The 19,883-nt window shown below is 41.3% G+C and overlaps 1 protein-coding gene across 6 annotated transcripts in view; it reads right to left on the bottom strand.

Moving 5' to 3' along the window:
* Window positions 1-17,012, bottom strand: part of pals2a (protein associated with LIN7 2, MAGUK p55 family member a) — a 32,718-nt gene extending 15,706 nt beyond the window's left edge. Inside the window, exons 1-5 of one of the 6 annotated variants that reach the window (XM_064348837.1) lie at window positions 16,863-17,001; window positions 10,727-10,811; window positions 9,111-9,203; window positions 7,853-7,921; window positions 6,331-6,456 (exon numbers count right to left, since the gene is read on the bottom strand). In XM_064348837.1, coding sequence (XP_064204907.1) covers window positions 6,331-6,361 — 31 coding nt within the window. In that variant the 5' untranslated portion in view covers window positions 6,362-6,456; window positions 7,853-7,921; window positions 9,111-9,203; window positions 10,727-10,811; window positions 16,863-17,001. Of the gene's footprint in view, window positions 1-6,330; window positions 6,457-7,852; window positions 7,922-9,110; window positions 9,204-10,726; window positions 10,812-16,862 lie in introns of all 6 variants that reach the window. The other 5 variants (XM_064348844.1, XM_064348870.1, XM_064348851.1 and 2 more) reach the window with 5 other exon arrangements.
* Between the last annotated feature and the right edge of the window lie 2,871 nt (window positions 17,013-19,883).

Below are 19,883 nucleotides of genomic sequence, written 5' to 3' on the forward strand. Positions count from 1 at the left end.
ACAAATGCAACTGCAGTCCAATTTGGATGATAAGCAGGCAAGTGCACTGCAATATATAGGAATGCAATTATACATCCTACAGCGAGTCTAGATGGGTTGAATCCCCTTTTCTGTTCAAATATTTTATACTCTTACATTTTCAGTATGTACTTAAATGCAAGGAAACCCCTTAACTTGGAAATCCACAGGCATAACGATTGTATATGCTCCTACATGAATACCTGATGTTGCATTACTGATTTTATTTATTTATTTTTTAATCAGTAAGACAGAAAAGTACAAGTACTTCCAATTTACTATGGTACTTATCAGGTCACAAAAAATAAGATTGTAAGGCAAAACCCTGTCATGACCTTTAGCAGTTTTGATTACTATTGCGGCTCTCCATTTTCTCAGAGTCCTGTGCCTAGCACACACAATAGCCCATTAGCCCTTAGCTCAGAGATGAATAAGGCCTATTAGTTTGAAGTGTTTTGGTTTTGCAATTTCAGTGAAGAAAACACTCGAGACATTTCCAGTTTCCTCTTTGCCAGATTTGGAGCTATGATAATACCAGTTTAACACATATATATAAAATGTCATAAGCTGTTGCATACTAGATCAGGCAGATAATGATCGCCCAGTATGGGGACATACAGTATTAAACTCAAAGGATATGAAGTCAATACCCAATGCATTAGTCAAAGACAGCTTCCAACCAATTTAGCCCATGTAGTTAGGTAATGAGGGCATTTTGGTCAGTTTATTTGACAGTAGCACTACAGTGACATGTTCTCTTCTGTACACCATTTCAGAACACCCAGAGGTAGGGCTCTCATTCCGTAACGTAGCACGTGTGCATGCGTGGGTGCATCTCATATCTGGTCTAAAATGCATCAGCCAGTTCTTTCTTGATTTCCAAGAATCATAATCTAATGCTGAAATAAAGGAGGTGCACTCTATCAAGTGACTGAACTGGTTTGTGTGACTAACTATTAGCTGTTTTTGAAGTCACAGCAGAACACGTAAGCACTATCACTTCTGGTAGTTAGAATGTGGCAAAAGTGTGACTACAGGTTCAGTAAATGTATTGAATAGGCAGGGCAGAGTCACTTTAGTAGTCAAAATCAGAGCAGAACATCAACCTCTTTCTCTGGTCTTAAACAGGCAAGAGTGTGAAATCATTAGTGATGCACGGCAACTGTGCCATTTAGGCTAAATCACTTTGAAGAAAAAAGACTGTGGGAAAATCTATTAAAAGGGAGAGCAGGGAATCTCCCCCTCCCTCTCCCTCCCCCCAATTAATTAGCCACCACCCAATCGAGAACTCCCTTCAGAACAAATGGAGGGATTAAACATTGAGAACACCAAGAACACCAAGTTGAGAACAAAGAGCAAGCATTACATTTCATAGATGCCTTCACAGACACGTACATTACCGAAGAATGGCTTCAAAAATGTTCAGTACACTGCCCAAGAATGACAAAAGATTGTGCAAAAGATTTCACAAGATGCACTTTCCCCATTAACCTCCGAAAACAAAACAAACAATACCAAGGAGCAAGAAAGGTTTAAAGACTTAAAGACTTAAGAACAAAAAACATTAGCCAACCTACTGACTGAACATTCCTGCACATGCAGGTACACACCTTAAATAATCCACAGGTGCCATAGGTGCCACCCATGACTGATTCTCAACTAACAATGAATACGGAGTGATCATGCAGAGATTAAGGGGTTAGCTACATCTCACCAGATTCCCAAACAAAATTTTGCGCGGGACAGTTACTTTATGGTAACTGTAATGGGAACTGCATCGGATTTCCACATTTGAATTACACACAAGGGAAATGTAGTGTGGCAACAGCTGGGGCAGTGTACTGCAGAAAGCAACGAACGGCAATGAAAGTGTCCAATGAAAATCAACCGCTGGTGTGTCAGGGCCCCAGAGCATCATGCGCAAGTTCCACACATTTACACACCAAGGTGGTGATGTCACACTCATGTCACGTGATGTGATGTCACATGTGACACGTCAGAGAGGTGTGTCTCTCTAAGCAATGGGAGTCACATGGTCACAACTGAGAAGTGCATAGAGCGATGGCTTAAATATGCATTCGACCATCCAAAAAACAAGCTAGCCAACTGCATTAGGTTGTTGTTCAGAAATATTTACCAATTCCAGCAAGAGGGCAATGAGCAACTGACTTCCTTATTTTGTGATGCCAATGCAGAATGTGTGTGAATACATAATTTTAAAAAAGGGTGCATTTTGTGAGAAAACTGGACAATAGTATTTCTCAGTGGATTTAAAGTCCCTCTGCAAATAAATGCAATCGCCCATGTTAATTATATAAAGCGATTGCAAGAAGGATAATGCTTTACAATGTCACAAGACCCGTCTTACAACATGAATTAACGGTGTACAAATATATTAAGCATGAAATTAACTTTTCATTAGTTAGTAGTTAAATATATTCATGTATTATTTACATGATTGTTTATACATTTGCAATACAGGATAAACATGTAATTAGTTAACCATTAACAAATAATTAACTTTTTTAATCCAATATGAACCAGCATTAAATAATGCAGTTAACATTAATTATGTACAAATACATTAACAGAGCAATATAGATAAACTTTTTCATTGTTAGTTAACTGCTACATTAGTTAATGCCAATTCACATTACCTCATTGTAAATGTTACCATGAGAAATATTTCCCTTGTTAACACTGTTCATGTTAAGTAGGTAAAAAAAAAAAGGCTACCTGAAATTTCTCCACTTTGATATTCATTCTCAAACCAAGGTTGGAGCATATATAAATAAATTAGCCTATGAAAAAAAGGAAACAGTCTGGAAATCCCTTATCTGTTGAACCCCAAACAGAACAGCTACATCTGAAACGTTGACCTGCAAGTTCAGCGTGCTGAGAGGGGCAAAGAAGAGCTGCTGCCCTGCTGACCGGGTCAGCTCACGGTTAAAAACAGCTCAGTTAATGAATGAGAGAAGCCTCAAAGAGACATCCACCGATAGGTGACCCACAATCAGGTCGCAAAGATAAGAATGTGCTCATGTCAATATTTGGAAAAAGGAGGCCTATTTGTTCATCTCACAGTTCACTAAACCACCACAATCTAGCAGTTTAACAAGCAATCTAACATTCCTCCGGCTTGATATTTTCTGCAAAGCAGCATGGCTCTCTCCAGCTGAACTTTACACTTTTGGAAAGCACCTGCTTAAGAGTGTATTGACCACAATGTCTGTTCAGAATAATCACTGAATAGTGTCAACTTTACAAGTATTATTGTGAAATTACTTTTACTGCAGGTCAACAAGTCCCAGCATGCTTTGATGAACAGGTTATATTTTCCTGATGCCATCTTTGCTACTCCTGATCAGGTTCTCCTTCAACTCCACACTTTCCTGAAAGGTTTCAACATTACCCTTGGCAACAGGGCAGCAGTCTGGCACAGTGACAATTAACTTTACTGGTTTAAATGTGTGAGGCCATTGCCACAGAGCAATTGATGGCATCCAATTTAATGCTGTTTGTTTTGATAAGTATGAAGTCGACATTTTTTATACATTATACATATATATACATATATTGTAAAGTTGCCTTGAATAAAGGCATGTTCTACACTAAACAAAAGAATACTATACTTTTGGAGAATAGTTAGGAGTTCACATACCTTATTTTCAAATCTCACTTCATTACTTCCACATTAACATTACAGTATAGCCAGTTCTAAGCTCAGACAATTACCACATTACCATACTGCCCTCGCTAAGCTCATGCATCACATTACGGCACAGTGTAACTATAATAAATCAGCTTTTTTGCGCTGTCTAAAAAGCAAACTAAACAGACAGGGTTCCTCTCCGGATCAGGCTGCTTTGCCGTGAGCACTGTACACTCCAGCCCTCCGGTGTGAGCACTAAGAGAGAAACCGTTTATTTAAGTACACAAGCACTCGCCCGCCGGCTGATTCCTAGAAACTTCAGAGCTCAGAAATGGAAAATCATCTCAAGAAAAACACAAGGTGCAACCAATATGCAATTAAATAACTGCGAACGCCAATCAAATAACTGCCAACACCACATTGTGTGTGGGCGGCACAGGTTTTTTATGTATATCTGCCACCCACAGATGTGGTGCACTGACATTTGCCCTTTCTAGAAATGTTAGACAAGAACTCATAAATATATCAATTTTATGTCAATAACTTGGCTAACGCTTTCCCAACTTCCTAAACATAAATCTTGGCTCAACCCTAACGCTAACCATTTTCCTCACCCTGACCCAAACCAAATCCTAATTTGAACCCTAAAACCTAATTCTAGCCTATGGATTTCCTTTAAATATCAGATCTTTTTATTAGGATTGAAGGAAAACAACTCCAATATCGCAAATCCAATTAAATAAAGACAAAGAAAAGGGTGTGAAGTAGACTAATTTATTCAGTAAAGTATTTCACTGAAAAAATCCATATAAGGCTGTATATGTCAGTATTACATCCCATTGGTTAAAAAACTGGATCATCCAAAAGCCAAACCCTTGGCCTGCCTTTTACCAAGTCAGAAGATAATGCATCAAATATACTTAACACTAAATTACATAAAAGCCTCCACAACTATGTACAATATCAAAACTTTCAGTGTTTAGTCTGTCCACTGTTTGCCTTTTTTTCAACAGCTGCAACTTGTTTTTTGATAGGAAAGATGGAAGATGTAGTGATAAAAGTGGACAAAACTGGTAGATTTGATATTATATGTAGGATGGTGGGGGCTTTTCTGTTATTTACTTTTAATATTTTTTCTCCTGCATTAATGTCTGAAATTGAAAAAAATGCACTGAATAGGCTAACTGATTTGACTGGAAATTGAATAAACAAAAGGGTGGTCTCTGACTTTTTCACAGTATCGTATATTTCCTTTCAAAGTAACTGCCTGGAAGATTAAAAGTGCAAACACAATCTAGGCTACTATCTTTAGGCTGAATTGGTCTTGCGTTAACAAGGTATTACTATTCTAGCCTATTCAAGAGGTAGACTTATAGTTACATACAAAAATGTCACATTGTCACATGTCGAAACACATTATGCCTGTAAGTCATCAATAGCCTCTCTCTCGCAGCATAAATTCATTCTTTGTCAGCCAAAGTAAGTTGCAAAATAGCTTACAAGATTGCACAGGGGAGACTCACATTTTCTCCTAAGAGCTTCACACATTTTTGCTCTTAATTGTCACGCTCTCTCTCTTAATTGTTTTGGTCTGTAACCACTGTCGAATGTAAGAGACGGTTACCTTCATTTAGCACATTTGTTTTACACAATGCGTCATAAAATGGGCTTCAGGCACCCGAAATAAGTACTTGAGTAATCACAAGAATAATCAACTTGTCGTGGTGTGGAGAAAATAATTAAACGTCGCAGCCCTAGCGAGCCCTGTACACTCCCTCCCTCTGCTAGCATCAGCCTACTGACAGTTCTGCACTGATCGGCACGAGGGAAGATCAGAAGCTAGTGAAACAGCATCAAATAGGTCAAATAGAAAATTTTCAGTATGCACATTTCTTGGGCTTTTCAGCACTACCATTTGGTAGTCTGGAACGACACTGTAGTAGTTCCGGGTGCCCAAACTACTAATTTGCCTGCCCCTGTCTGAACCACAATTGCCTCAGGAGCAGTAGCAGATGAGCAGTAATGTAGAGGACAGACCTTCACGCTGCTCACCGCTGTTTCACGCAGTGTCTGGCAGTGACAAGTCCCTCACACTGCCAACCACAGGAGCCCAGCTCCAGAGCTCCCAGCTTCAGCTCACAAGCAAAGCCTCAGGAACCCAGCTGATCCTGGACAAGGGCTCCAATCAGGCTTTACAAGGCACGACTTTACCAGGCTTCACAAGTGACACGACAAGGGGACGAACAGGCAACAGGCCCCTTTAATGAGTCAGCAGACCAAACTGCACACGGCCACATGCTTACACATCATCACCCAGTAGCTAAAAGAGATCTGTCACAATAAGCAAGTTACAGCCCGCCCGCGGCCTCGACCGCTACCACCTTTAGAAGCAGTTTGTTAGAGGTCAAAACGTACAAGCTGATGCAGCTCATTCAAGGAAGGCCAGCGACATTCTTACTGTCAGTCACTGCGTGCGCCCCTCCCATCTGTCATTCACCATGGCCAAACTGATTCATCCAGCCAAACAGGGACAATTCACCGCACACACAGTGAGCGTACGGGCCGCATTCACATGTCCTTCCTCGAGCTAAATGCATTAATAAACCATATTTCATCTGATTTGTTTCAGCCAGTAAGGGTCCTTCACCAGAGGAGCTTACCTGTGGTGGACTTGGCATTGGCCACAGTCATTTTCCCTATAGCACACAGGACAATCTCACAGCCGAGCCCAGAGACTCAAACAAGCAACGGCGTGGGCCTTCAACCGCACTGAACAGAGGGTGCGCCTGCAGAGCGGGGAGAGCAGAGATCCCACATGAGTGAAGAGTCCCACAGTCAGCAGCGACACCCTTCCCTACGGCCTACGCCTGAAGCCGTCTTCCCTACACTGCCGCACTGTTGTGTCCGGTTATCAGAGAACCAAATGCAAGCATCGAGCCACTAATGCTGTTCTGGAGATTTTTCCCCTCCTGCATTCAAGAGAAACCATAAAGCCGGTGCTACTGTTCACAACCAAGCTGAAAAAAAATACTTAAAAATTGAAAGCAACGAGAGAAATAAAATGGTTGTGGTTTTGTTAAAACATTGCTTTGAAAATATTGTTAGAGCAAGACAATCAGCACCTTTTACAAAGTTCTACTGTAAGTTCCGATTCCACTCTGACACTACACAGTAAGGCTACTCATTCTTTCCCTGCATGACAAACAACCTAATGTGTAACAAGAAACATAAAATGCTAAGTTGCTATGGAAAAGCTGGTCTGTTAAATCAATGCTAATGTAATGCAAAGAATTTCTCTGTTCAGAGAGCTCATATTTCGAGAAGGTTAATGCAACGAAGCAAGAGCTTTATTAATAACTCGCTCATTCAGAATGGTCTAAAAATTGGTCACAGTGATTTTACCAATCTCTGTGGTCAAAAGTAAATCAATAAAGCAAAATATATTCATGCTTTTCCTATAACCGATTCATATTTCTTAAAACCCATTCCCATGTAAAGTGTTTTTGCTATCGTGGCAGCGATTTCATAAACCAAACCCCAACCTCATAAACTCAACCCCTACACACAACCGCGAAGCAAAACCATTTCTCACTTCATAAGCTCCGCCTGTCTGTGCACCTGCTGCAAAAACCCCGCCCCTCTGATCAGCTTCTCAATGATGCAGTGCCTTTAAGCTCCTCCCACTCTGTGCAGACCAACAAAGTCTTGGGGAACAATCTCCAGAGGGGAATGGGACATAACTCATACCACAAACAAACTACACCAAGTCAAACTGTTACACAGCCCATGTCAGCTACAAAATGTTAGCAGGTTAAGCCACAAATCTGAATGAAAAAAAATGACTTTTTTTTTTAGATTTTTTGATGGAGAAAGTGAGCACTGTTGCAAGCAATTGTGTAATAATCACATGACGGCCACCTTGTGAAGCAGAAAAAGGATAAGCATGGTGTGGCTCCAACACTTGCTCCAACCCAAAACTGATATGATCTTTAACACAATGTACCTTAAGGTAAAGTTGGTCTCCACCTGTTATCAGGTCTGTAGGAACGTGGTCGTGACCAACGCTTTCCATGCACAATGCAAAATATCAGCATTGTGGATAAGCCATTGAAACCACCCAGCTATCCGCCAGCTCATAATTTGTAACACACACGTATAATACACATCATACTCTATTCTTACCTTTATCCTCTCTCTTTATCAGATCAGACCGCTCCAACACTCACAGTTCCTTTAGCCTTAAGCATTCCTCTGAAAAAGGTTAAGTTCACAACAGTTCTATTTAGCAGCTATAGGACAGGATTAGATTATGAAGCCCAGGGACGGTACCGAGCAGCCCTGAGGACAGCAGAGTGAACTCAGATCCCTCAGAGCACGAGGATGGAGTGCTATTGTCCGCCCCACACAAACGCAGGCAGGGTGCAGGCTGTCCTGCCTCACACCGCGACAGCTTCCTGTGTGCAACGCAGGGTGGGAAATGAACACCAGCTACCAGCCAAATGCTGGTAAATTTTTATCTGTGGCTGGTATGCTTATCTACTCTGCCAGCCACTGTGGCAGGTAACCACCCATCACTTGGAGGTCCAGTTGTATCCTAAATATCTAGTTTCCTTGAAAACGGTGAAAATGGCTGGTAAATTTTGGGATGCACCAGCCACTGTGGCCAGTGGACAAAAAAAAAAAAAAAAGTTTCCTGCCCTGGCGCCACACACAGGCAAGGAGGACCCTGGGAGTTCAGACCAGAGAGAGATGGGAACCCAGCGGTCTGTATGTGCCGAGTGCGGGAGACTGAAAGAAAGAGCGGGCTTGTTCCTCAGAGGATATTAAAATAACCAGCTGTATACTGACATCCAAAACAAACACGCTCCACAAACAGTGAAGCAAGCTCCATGCGGTGCCTCTCATGCAGAGCGACGGAAAACATTAACTTCACTGGGGGAAAAAGTGTTTAACAAGTGCTTTAGTCTTGTAACGAGACTTAAAATCTCTCTCAAGTACAAAAAAAAAAGTGTTTTCAAAGGCTAAATTTTCTTATGCGATTGATTGGCAAATCTTGAAACGAGTCAAACAGTCTCACCGCACTGGCAATAATTTCTCTTATTTAGCAAAAAAGTAACATAAATAAGATTCAGACTTAAAATCTTATTTCTATTCTATGTGTAATTTTATAAGAAAGACAAAATATTGCCAGTGAGGTGAGAGTTTGACGCGCTTCAAGACCAAATTATTTGTTGAGATTGAGTTTCTTTGGCTTGAGCAGTGTTTATAAGAGAACTGTTAGAAACAGAGCTTTATTTGATTCCAACCCATCTCCCCTTATGTACAGGCCTTTATTGATAACATAACGGAGCCATGTACGATTAGACTCTGAGCTCTGCCTTGGATTTGTTTGCTCAGGAAGCAGTGCTCCGCTCTATATGGCACGGGTTCCATGACTCACCTGAGGGACTGGACCTGATGCTTCAGGCTGATCCAAAGTCCAGCTCCCGTGGCCCACAGCTACGCCCCTCTCATCTGTCAGCTAACACTGAGCCTGCAGAGAGAGGACCGCTCATTAGGGTCGGGATGAACACAGTCAGACCGAGGGCCGCACACTGTAGCCCTGGGGCCCGCACTCTAATCTGTCGGGGGTGTGGATGCTTGGGTGTGGTTGCGGCAGGATTTGTGTGGCGCGTCTTGTGTGGCGCGTGTGGGTAGAGGAGATGCGTGTGCTAAGCCCAGCTGTCAGACATAGCACGGCATCACAGTGCGAGGTCATCATTTCCATGGCGATCCCATGAGCTGCTCACGCGCCCCGTGGGTGAGAGACAGAAAGAGGCTGAGGGCACAGTCCTTATAACCTGGCATCAGCTGTTCACTCAGGGGGTGAGTGCGTTTCCCACCCTTTGCACTGAAAAACTTGGCCTGGATCTCAGGCTCTCTGTGTCACACGGGCCAGAATCCTGCTGAACTGAATGAACCGGAGAATACCAAATACTGAGCAGCCACATTCCACATGGCCAGCCTGGGCTGAATACACAAAAACACTCAGGGACACATCTCGGTGAAGTTCACTTATGAAGGCAATTGTGCTTATCTCATTTTCAGACAGAAACCAGATTCATAAAACAAAAGCATCTAAGTCCCATGACATGTGAAGGAGAGAACTCCCACACACACACAATCACACTCTCATTGTGGCTCCACAGTGTGCTTGCAGACAGGGTGTGCCAGTCACTCCGGCCCTCGCCCACATGCCCACAGCAGTCCTGAATGCCCAGGATTCTCCTCTGGGCAAATTAAAAACAGCAGGAAATAATACGCAGAGACTGTGGATGAATGGTGCTTTCTGGGAGTCCTGCCTTGCCTTCAGCTTCTCTTCCACAGTGCTTCTGTCCTTGTCCCTCTCGCACCACCTCAGACTGCACCTGCCTGTCCCGCACAGCTCCCTCACCTTTCCCTCACTCCCTTCTACAACCTCCCACAAGCTCTGTGCCAATATAGCACACAATGCGCACAGCCAGACCGCTCCTCCTTACATCCTCTCACAGCCAGGGAATTAGGCAGGCCCAAGAGGATGGACAGCACAGACAGTGAAGACAATGTAGAGAGATTACTCATATTAGTCATCAGCGGACACTCGCAAACTCCGTTAAAACATCCCGTCCCAGTGCAACTTTTTTGGGTATGGAAAGACTGTCTGCTTTTTCCATTTCTAACTGAGGGCGAAACGATTACCCTACTGCACTTTCAGTAAGAGTAACGAATGACTCATAACCACCTCTGACATCAAACACACTTCCACACTCACAATAACCCAGAATCGCCACTGCGCACCAGCCATGCCCAGCCTGAGGAAGGCTTCCTGAAGCCGAACAATGGTGTCACACACAGAACAAGCGAGTCAAAAACAAAAACAAAAGGGACACCAGTGAATGCACCCATACAGCGTGGAGGAGGAGCACGCACAGTGTCTCTTTGTGAAATGAAAACCAAAGTCAGGTCTACTCAATTAGATCAAATTTTAAAAAAAACTGATTTTGCTGTCAAAGAATGTGTGTGAGGCTTGTACTGTACCGCAGAGAATTCTCCATGAAAGTCATTCCCAAATCAAATTAAGCACTCATGGAATGGGCCCGTGCTGTCGAGTCCCTGGGGCAATCTGTAAAAAACAAGGATCCCAAAACCTTAGTTTCACAAGATAATCAGATAATCATGCCAACTGCACAGCTTCGCAAAAAATAAAATAAATTTTTAAAAATAAAAACAAGAAAAGAACAACAAAACAAAGCACTTAAACAGGAGTGAGTAATTGAGCCAAGAAAATCCTTATGGGGAAGAGGGGGCCCCCAATCACAGTCCCTGCCTAAATTACACCAGGTGACCACACTGCCCCAGGCCATAATTTAACCCCAGACATTACGGAAGCCTCATCACCAACCCACAAACCCAGCAGGCTGCATTCCTCCTGCATTCTCTCCTTCCCTGCTCCAGCACTCGTTCTGTCCATCTCCTCCTTTAACTATATCCCCGTTTTATTCCAATTAGCGAGCTCAAAATTACAGCTTCCCCACAGACAGGGCAGCGCAGTGGCACTTATGCTCCAACAAAACAGCGAATCAGCGTGCGCCGAGCGGTTTGTGCTCGGACGGCTTTAGCACCCTAATTCTTCTCAGCCTGATCACCATGAAATTACTGCAGCAGCAACAGGACGCGTGGGAAATGGAGGACCACACGCAAAGCGCTCCGGGAGCAGCACCGCCACAGACGTCCAGTCCTCCGGCTCTTTACACGCACCACTCCAAATCCTTTACTCGGAGCACAAAAGATGACAAATTAGCATAAGAACATCATGCCTCCCTCCTTTACTGATACATAATGCTGCACGGAGTAACTGATCTCGCTAGTGTATGGATTAACAATAGAGTAAATGCAGCAAATAGGATAATCTTTTTTTGTGTGATGATTTTAGTACATGTGTTGCACTGATCCCAAAATGGGGGAGTTCAATACAATTCTGGAACAGGCACATTTGGGTTAGCTTTTACTGTAAGAGTGCAGGAAGATACAACAGCAGAATACAACAGCAATCAGGTGCATGTGCTGTGTGAACCAAGCTCAGGATTAAGGACAAGGTCACCAACAGCCCAGTTTTTCTGGCCTGAAGAAACGCCTCAGAAATGGTACACTGAAATGAGTTTCCCTCAAGAAAATCATTTTGTTTCCATCTGTTCCGACTGAAGGTCCTCCACTGTAAACTGGCGGGAGCCTACACTCCACACAGTTCAAGACCTTTTTCCAGACAATGTGTGTCACACAAGACCTTAACATAGAGCCCTTTGTTCGATTCAATGCAATACATAGCCTGTAGGCCAAGCATGACCCATGAGTCTATTGTCCAGTTACAATTGTTTGCAATGAAAATGCACTGAGCTGGCTAGTTTTGCAGTTGTGCAGGACAATGCAGTTCTATTAGATTGTGTGTCATCATAATTGCCAGGAAAATACATCTTCATAAGCTAGCTAATACTTGAACATTGGTTAATACTGATGTAGCCTAATAGCTAGCTGCCAATATACCATTACAAATATATATTTTTCCAGGGAAATGATGTGTAACAGATAATAGGTTAACGTCCAACAGGACATTAGTGGTTCCAGGCAATTTTTTTCTGCCCCAGTTTTGCAGTTCTGAAGACTCGTTCTGTTATACAAAATGGAGCGGCCAATTTTGCATATGTGCCTTGTATTGTTAACAGATTGGACCATAACCACACTCAGTAAAAATGAACAAACACCTTGCAGATTCTAAAGGGATTCACCCAAGTGGAAGTGGTGAGTTTAAGTGTGTATTTTTTAAGAAATGGGAGCACAGGCCAAGTTTTATCCAGAGAGCACCCAATGCACTGAGCACCTGCAGAGAATGAGTTAAGCGCAAACAGATTTCATGGCTGAGGAGAGATTGCACCACGCGTGAACCGGTAGTATTTGAGTATGAGCTGAAGCGTGAGCAGACAGATTTAAGAGTGGACCTAAATAATGCGTTGAAGCAGGGGAGGTATGGTGGTGCAAGCAGTTTTCGACTCGAGTTCTGGCACTAATACAACGCCATAAGTCTCCGGGCCAAATTTTATCAGTATGCCATACGACACTCTTCTTGAACAATCGTCACACTGAAGCTCAGTTCAGTCACTGGCCATTTGTACCTGGCTGTGCAGTGATCAGCAGCCTCTAATGTGTTTATGTGTCTCTGGATGAGACACGTTTCAGACATGCAGGCAGGGAGCAGGAAGTGCATTTCCCAGAACCACGCTGAACGCCCTCACTAGTCATCCTCAGCACTACATCTCCTCCCTTTCCCGTCCTCACGCCATCTAGATCACTGCAACAACAGAGCCTCATATCCCCTCAATATTACAAAACAGATTACAATCATAAATCCCTTCTGCGATCTGAAACAAGAGACAGGCCATGGACAAATGTTAATGGCTACAATGTGATTAGCACTTCCCCGTTATTTCATATTGCAAATACACAAGCTACAGCAGTCAGTCCTAACGGGTGACCAACTTCTGAACAACATGAGATTAACGGTTGTCAGAGACTAGCTAAGAGACAGGTAAGATTTGGGCACAAGTTCAGAGCTGAGAACACTAAGGCCAAAGCCCACAATTTCTAGAAACAGACCTCAACTTTCCTGGGGAATTCCATGCTAAATTATCAGGACTGAACAAAAATCTAATAAACCTAAGTTAACCATATATAGCCATATATGAAAAAGACATATAGAATCTAATGTTAAGTCACATACAGGTGAGTGAATATCTAGCCAACAATCTGCCTCAAGCAGCAGCCATCAGTTTGAGAAACCAGGCCTAATAGGCACCATTCTGTGAAAAGGGAACATCCAGCAGCAAAGCAGTGATCCTGGAGGTCATGAATATCAAAGACAGTGAAGGGAAACTGAAGCTTGCCGTGAGAGGAGGACCTTCAAAAGGGTGTTTTCTGAACAGACCAGTGTGGGCTGCAAATTCACTCGAACCCTCACAAAAAAGCTAAAAGCTATCCCGTCAAAGCCAAAGCTCTTGGAGATGACATCCTTTCAAAAAGACGAAAAATACAGAATTGCACTGTAAAAGGCCAACGTTTAATGCTCTGTAATTTTTCAAAATTCAAGTCAGAAGAATAAAAAAATGAAGAATGAAAAAAGATTAAAAGACCTGGGGTCCCAGTGTGCATTGGGTACCTTTTTTTTTATTCCACAGAACACATTTTACTTTCCATGCAGTGAAATGCGTGCATTAACGACATCAAGCCTCTACAGTCCTCCTATTTTAGAAGCATTTGCTCCTGAAAATTGATGTGTGCTAACTACAAAAATACTTTAAGAGCACATGTACTAACTGAAATGCATTAGCGTGTTCCTAAATTTGGGAGCACAAATGCTCCTTGGAAAAAATGTTAACGTGGATCCCTGAACATAGCTGATGACTGCACCCTGTCCTTTGTATCAGCCAGGTTCCATGCTAGGGGCTGGTAGAAGAACTGTGAATAACACCGCCCATTCATTCTGGGGCAATTTGTCTGAACAGGACAATTTACATAGGACATTTTACATAAGAAAAACACAAATGAATATTCCTCAACTGAGAACAAGTATTTACATTTCTCAGTGCAAGATCTTCACTCAAACCTGTCAAATCACTCAAGAGAGAGGGGGTAGCCTGTCAGAATAATCAGCTGAATGTGTTCAAGCTGTCTGAGAAATAACTTCAGTTTCAACATTTCCCTTACAGAATTCATATACCTATCAAATGTTAAGCTGCAATCAATATTCCAATATTTGACTGTTGAAGACTGTAAATCCTTGTCACCATAACTTAGCAGCATTTGAAGTGAAGGCAATGAAAAGATAGAGAATTTGACTTTTGTAATGGACTTTATATCTAACAAAGTAATCCACAATTATTGTACAATAAACTAGGACTGTAGCCTACATGGCATTGTATATATTCATGTTAGGAACTATATGCAAAAAATATAAAGAAGTCGGAGTAATTACAGCTTTCAACAGAATACTGGTTCTAGCGAAGCTGAACACTGTCACTCACCACATTCACCTTGTAAACTTAAAATAGTTCCTGTCCCAAAGTAGCCTCCTAAATATCTCTTTGTACCATTTTATCACACAGGAAAAGGAGGAATGTCCATAATGAAATGCCGAGACATATCATTGGCCAATTTAATAATACTGAAACTCCAATTTGATGGGTTATAATTTGACTGAACTACATAATGTTTAAATTACCATTGTTTCACACGGTAAATGCTCTCAGCACCACTGAGGTATGTAGGTGGGAAACCCACTCTTCATACAAGTCACATTTACAAAGTTGTAACTGAACAGTTATAAGTGGAACATGACTGAGCAGATGTGGCTTGAAGTTTTGTTCTGAAACTCGTACCTTTTGTTGTTTTCCCTTCTAAATGCACACACTTAAAGGAAGGGGGGAATACAAAGCATTTCTGCTAAGTTACCAAGTGGTTATATCTCATGCATTATGAAGAACCAAGAACATGTATCTTTCATGACCTGGTTTCCTAGAGGGCTTCTAAAGTTTCACCAGAGACCTTTGTAAATTTTGTCGCTCTATTCATATTCTTGTGTAAAACTTTTTTTCTTTTTTTGGGTGGGGGCCTCAGACAAGAATTCAGTTCTTCCAAAAAATCTGTCTGTGGTTTCATAAGCTAGTTTAACAGCATCAGGAAAACAATATGATCCTATTCTGAACTCAAAGACAGTGATTCTTTCCTCCCAAACCCTTACTTGCATCACACTCTGCATTTAAATAAGGATACAGTGAGGTAATGACATAATCCTACAAACAATGTTTGTTTAATGACTTTTAAAACAGCTCAAAGACGAGAAAGTAGTGATTATTTAAAACCATGGTTTTGAACATTTCCCCCTTAAAATGTCCAAAATGTGACAGAAATGGCTGTTTGCAGGTTGAAAAATGCGTGCAGTGTAAATACTACGACCGACCTCCCTTCTAGAAACTTTCTGCCTAGAAAACTATATTAGGAAAGACAGGCGTCCAGTGAAAAAGGATTTTCCTCATTACGCTACTTAATTATACTTTAAAGTTGTCGATTAGACTGTCGTTTCCCACAACGAGTCGCAATCAACGCATACTTTTCATGCAAAAGACCGAGTATAATCTGTGTTACAAATAACGCTACATGGCTAGAATCCAAGACACCAGCTAAAGAAATGATTGCCATTTCCAGGAACATCAACGCGGTGCACTAACGTCAGGCATGCTGCTGAACGCATGTTGCTTTCAAGTGTTAGTTAACTCGTCACAACGTTAGCTACCTAGCATAGTGTTGGTTACAAGTGCTTGACACACTAATTTTGTAATATCTGACAACATAGGTTTTTAATGTAGCCATCTAGAGAACTAAAAACAAAACTTGAATGTATATGTTGTATTGATGTCTTGACTTCTCAGTAGCTAAAATGCTTCAGCAACTTTGGAGAAGTAGCTACTTAGCTAACACGCAGTAACTTATAACACCAATTAGATACGTTCAGCTCTTCAATTTTGCTTAGCAATCTAGCTGATGTGCTAATGCTAATGATCGGTGACTTGCGCACACGCGTCCTATCCGACGTGTACCCAGCAGTCAACGAACCGTCCAAACGGATCTACGCTCAATTTAACGGCCACTGACAACACAATTAAATCAAACGACGCAAGAAACTAAGTTATAATCAGACCTTAGGCTTAGTATTGTCCGGTACTTCGATACACGTGCGGCCATTTTTGTTTCCCCATTCAACCATACGACATAGCTTGCTACACACATGGAGTGAGAAGCTAGCTACATGAACCTTCGCTTTTGCTAGTGTTGCCTTCAAACACACTTGCTATTTAAGGAAGAGACAAAATGAGTGTATGGACAATCTGACCACTAAGCCGGCAAATTGCAATAGTTAACTAGCTAGCAAGGTGTAGACTGCTAGCTCGGTAGTTCACAACCAACACATTGCTGAAGCAAAGCTTATTATGACTAGCTAACGTTAGCTAGCAAGAGTGGAAAGCTTTCAATTAGAATAGCCGTCCACACAGCCACCGTCTTCCAAAAGCCGTTTGATCTCATTCAACGAAACTGCCAAATTGTTTTTAAATGAAAAATGAATGCTTACCTAACGTAATATCCTATGGTCTGTATTGTCCCGGTTAGACATTCAAACATCCACTGAATGTCCTCGCTGCCGGAGCACGCGCGACAACTATACACGCAAGCTGCCAATCAAGTAAGTAAGCCTTGCCCTCACGATGACGTATGTGAGTGTAGCGTGATTATAATCCCCTTCTATTTGGTAAATGCTTGTAATCGTGTTACTATCGTCCCCTGGATGTTGCAGATTCATTGTTTTCGTATGATAATAAACAACGAAATTAAGTTTAATTAGCAGTATCTGTTTTACACAAATACGTCGTACAGGTTTTCAATTTGTTGCAATGGTACCGATGTCAAACTACAATCTGCTTGGTGTTTTGCGTGCTCTTTAATCTCTCAAAAAATAACATTACAGTAATGCATATTTATCACTGAAATGAATTAAGTTCATTTGCATGTTTTGGTCCACTTCTACCACATGTATCCAATTACAGGGGTATGTATGGATCAAGATATGATTTTTTCAGTCAAATGAATTGCAAATGAATAGTCTCGAAATCCAGTATTAATATGTACCACCTGACCCACTGATGTTAGACATTATTAGTCTACATTTTTTCTATGGTGAAGGCACAGAAAAGGTAACACATGAAAAATATTAATTATTTGTGAGGTACATTTGTTTTTTATATACATTATTGATTTGTGCATTGTGCATAATCCCAGTCAATACAGGGATTTTCAACCCTGTACAGTAAGTTATACTATAAGATATACTATTTCTATGCATCTCAGCTATTTACTATTGTTTGTTAGTGACCTCTTCATAAAATAGCAATAAAACTGCCTTCCAATTTACAGGGCTCTTACAGCATTCACATTTTAGGAGGATTTGCTTCTGAAAATTGATGTGCTAACTGGAAAAAAATTATTTGCACCCGGCATTAGTGTGGTCTTAGATCTTTCAACTTAGGAGTGCCTGTACTCCTTGCAAAAAACAAACAAAAAAAAGTTATCTTAGAGCCTTGATGGATCCAAATGTGCTTTGCTGTAAGTGGGTAACTCATCTCATCTACCACTAATGTGCACAAACTGATTAAGCTGATGTGTAGCAGCCATCTGATCCCATAGCAACCACCGCACATTAGCTGTCATGGATAAATTTGACAATTAAACTTTGCAATTATTGTATGATAGGACTGAGAGGGCCATACAAGTATTTTCATCTTGATATCTGGTATACCCCTGCCATGCAGTGAAGCAGCATGGTATCTTGAATATCACACAATGTCAGGAAATCACTTCTATGACTCATCCAGAAAGGCATTCCTTGCTTTTCCACACAATCCTTATTATCTGCAGTTGAAGATGTAAGATCATATGAACAAAAGGAAGAGTACCTCCCACTAGACCAAGAGCGTTATTTCATGTTGTAACTTTGTTTCCATTATAAATTCTTAGTAATCTGTAAATCCCCTTAGTACTGACCAGGAACAACCTTGCTTAGTTTCTTCAGTTGTTAGGGCAGGGCTATAGTATGGTATGCCTGGTTTCTTTCGGGAATTCTCTTTGAAGGTGACCGCAGTGTTTGGAGTTATGGAACAAGTGCAATATCTTAGAACCAGACAGAATTCTGGCCTTGTGTAAAATTTGTGTATATACAGAGGCATAGTCTGGGCTCCAGTCTGTCTGAAATGAATGCATTCATAAACACAGCCCCTGGTCATCACATGACAGTTATCTCTCCAGTGTTGTGAAACATGGTTGAAACAGTAGGTTTACATGGAAATAGGCTTTCCAGTTTAACAGCAAAACAGTGCAGTCTGTTATGCATTTACTCTTGCACAGCAATTTACCCATAAAGAGATTACCTAACATAAGCATATAGTCCATTTTCCCTTTCTGTTTGTGGTCTTCTGGGGAACAAAGGGTAATATGACCACATGAGGGCAGCATTGAGTTATCAATGGGAACAGAAATAACCTAAATCAGCATTCAATTTAATTTTCAATTCATCTAAAATAATAAAGAATCATAACAGTTGTAGTTGCATAGTGTCATAGTTTTTTTTTTTCAATATTCAGCTTTTATTTTTATTGCATTGTAAAACAATTACAAAGATTAATATAACCTTTCTGTAGAATTTTAAAGTTTCATACATATAGGTAAGCAAGTTAATTGGTATTCTTATTCATTTGTTTGTGAAATTTCATATTTTAAAAATGTTATTTTGGAATGGTCACTCATACAGATATTATCAACATAGTTACATGTATTTCATAGTTGATTCCCATCAAGTCCTCACTTCTCCAGCTGGTATATTCCTAACTAATACAGCGTTTCACATTGTATTCCAAATTCACACATTATACTAAGCTGTTGCATTATTTTCACATGAAATTACAATTATTCAGTTAATGCCCTTACCACAACCCAATCAGTAATTCCCTCTCTTACTGTGAACTACATATCCTGTAATGGCACACACAATGTCAAGCATCCCCAGTTGATGGAAGAGCTGTAGTACATGGATTAAAGTTTACATTTTTTTATTTTTTGTGGTGACTAACACATTAAACACTGTTTGGGCTAGTACTGACTATGGCCGTGCCTCCAGCAGGGGAATGCATACATTGCCATACAGTCACAGTGAGAAAGTTTCAGTTGGCAGGGTAATCTATTCCTCATTGCTGAATAGTGACTCCTCTGGTCAGGTTGCTGCCTATACTCTGTCTGGCCAGTTACACAGTCATTTGATCTGATAACTGTGCTGATCACCATGGCAAGGAAACTATTTGATGGTGGCATTTAGTAGTTTGTCCCTCCAGAATGTAAAGACAGACTTACCATTATTATTGTACATTCCAAACATCATACCAGCTCTTTAGTAGATCGACTCCTACATCTTTGGATGGTGCTTTAGGGTTTCCTGGGATGGTAGCTTGTTGCATATGTCCCTCAAGACTCTGAACTTTGCCCCCACCTTTTTCTCTTTCCATGCAATCTCTTCAGTCTGTCAGCTCCTGCAATGGTCTCTCATGCC

Source organism: Anguilla rostrata, chromosome 1 (assembly GCF_018555375.3).
Source record: "Anguilla rostrata isolate EN2019 chromosome 1, ASM1855537v3, whole genome shotgun sequence".
NCBI lineage: Eukaryota > Metazoa > Chordata > Actinopteri > Anguilliformes > Anguillidae > Anguilla > Anguilla rostrata.